Source organism: Sinocyclocheilus grahami, unplaced genomic scaffold (assembly GCF_001515645.1).
Source record: "Sinocyclocheilus grahami isolate Dianchi unplaced genomic scaffold, SAMN03320097.WGS_v1.1 scaffold7211.1, whole genome shotgun sequence".
Lineage (NCBI taxonomy): Eukaryota > Metazoa > Chordata > Actinopteri > Cypriniformes > Cyprinidae > Sinocyclocheilus > Sinocyclocheilus grahami.
The window spans coordinates 2,804-4,134 of NW_015511337.1; the positions used below are offsets into that span (position 1 = coordinate 2,804).

Consider the following 1,331-nt stretch of genomic DNA (forward strand, 5'->3'; position numbering starts at 1 on the left):
GTAAAGTAAATAAAGTCAATTTTGATTTCATGCCGACTTTAAGAGAGAGAGTTTTCTTTTCTGTTTCTGTTTCTCTTTGTCTGTCTCTATTCGCTGCCATTTGAACATCCATGCAAACACTCTGCCTAAGCAATGTAAACACTGAGACAAGAGGGAGCTTTCTTTCTTTCTTTCTCTAAGAAGCTTTTTCTTTTCTTTTTCCTTCTACCAGTGCACGTCATGTTACATAAGAATCCTGATTTGCTGTTAACTTGAGGCTTTTTTATGTGAATGAGGGAATGGAAACAAGAAGTTAATTTTGGCCCCTCATGACTTCCAAATGTTCTGCAGTTTTCCTTCTGCCTAAAGTAAACTTGGCGCCCCATCACAGTGAGCACACAGTGACTTCTGCTGGTCACGATCCAGTACTGCATCCTCGGTATATAAAAAGCATTACTGGATGACTGGTTGATTATAGTTTGGTTGTTCAGTGTAATTTAGCACCTCTTTATGGCTCACTCTTTGGTCCTAGTTTTGTTGAGGGGTCTTGAATTCTCCTTTATGATAACACACATCATGCTCTTCTTGTAGGTATCTACATCTTGATTGCTGTCGGTGCTGTGATGATGTTCGTTGGATTCCTTGGTTGCTATGGAGCCATACAGGAATCCCAGTGTCTTCTCGGAACAGTGAGTAACAAATCCTGACCTCTCAGCAAATTCCTCCATTCACATGATGCCAAACAATAATCGGAAGTATATTTTAATGGACTGACTGTAAATCCCCACTGTAAAAAAGAAAGGGAACTGCTTTTATGGCTTTTTTAGTTTAGTTTAAAATGATTTTAGGTAAATGTATTAACTGAACTCGTTAAAATGCCATGACTTTATTTTGTGTCATTATTTTAATAATTACCTTTTTATACCACAGGTTAAATGTTTGGTGCCATTAAAGTTTTCTTTTAAAGAAAACGTTTATATAAAGGATAAAAATAAATGTTGGTACCAAATTTGAATGGTAGTGTAGTTTTTAAAATATTGCTTCATTTATGTCTTTGTTACTGACTCATACTTATTGGTTTGCACTGTAAATTAAGGTACACCTTCATAGGTTAACTTATTAATATATGAACCTTCTTAATAAATTGTGTAAAATGTAAGAATTTTACATTTAAGGTCTTCAACTTTATTGCATATAAGACCAAATATTACATTTGTGCCCCTTGTATACATCAGTTGTAAACTGATGCAATTAATCTTAGTGAATATTTGTAAGCAACAGAACTATATATCAAAAGTATAACATTTAAATGAGTGCTGTCAAATGATTAATCATGATTAATCGCATCCAAA

The 1,331-nt window shown here is 34.3% G+C and overlaps 1 protein-coding gene across 1 annotated transcript in view; it reads left to right on the forward strand.

The window, feature by feature from the left end:
• Positions 1-570: 570 nt before the first annotated feature.
• Positions 571-1,331, forward strand: part of LOC107577776 (CD81 antigen-like) — a gene marked incomplete at its 5' end in the record, with an annotated part of 2,449 nt that continues 1,688 nt past the window's right edge. Inside the window, one exon of the mRNA XM_016263812.1 lies at positions 571-668. Coding sequence (XP_016119298.1) covers positions 571-668 — 98 coding nt within the window. The remainder of the gene's footprint in view (positions 669-1,331) is intronic.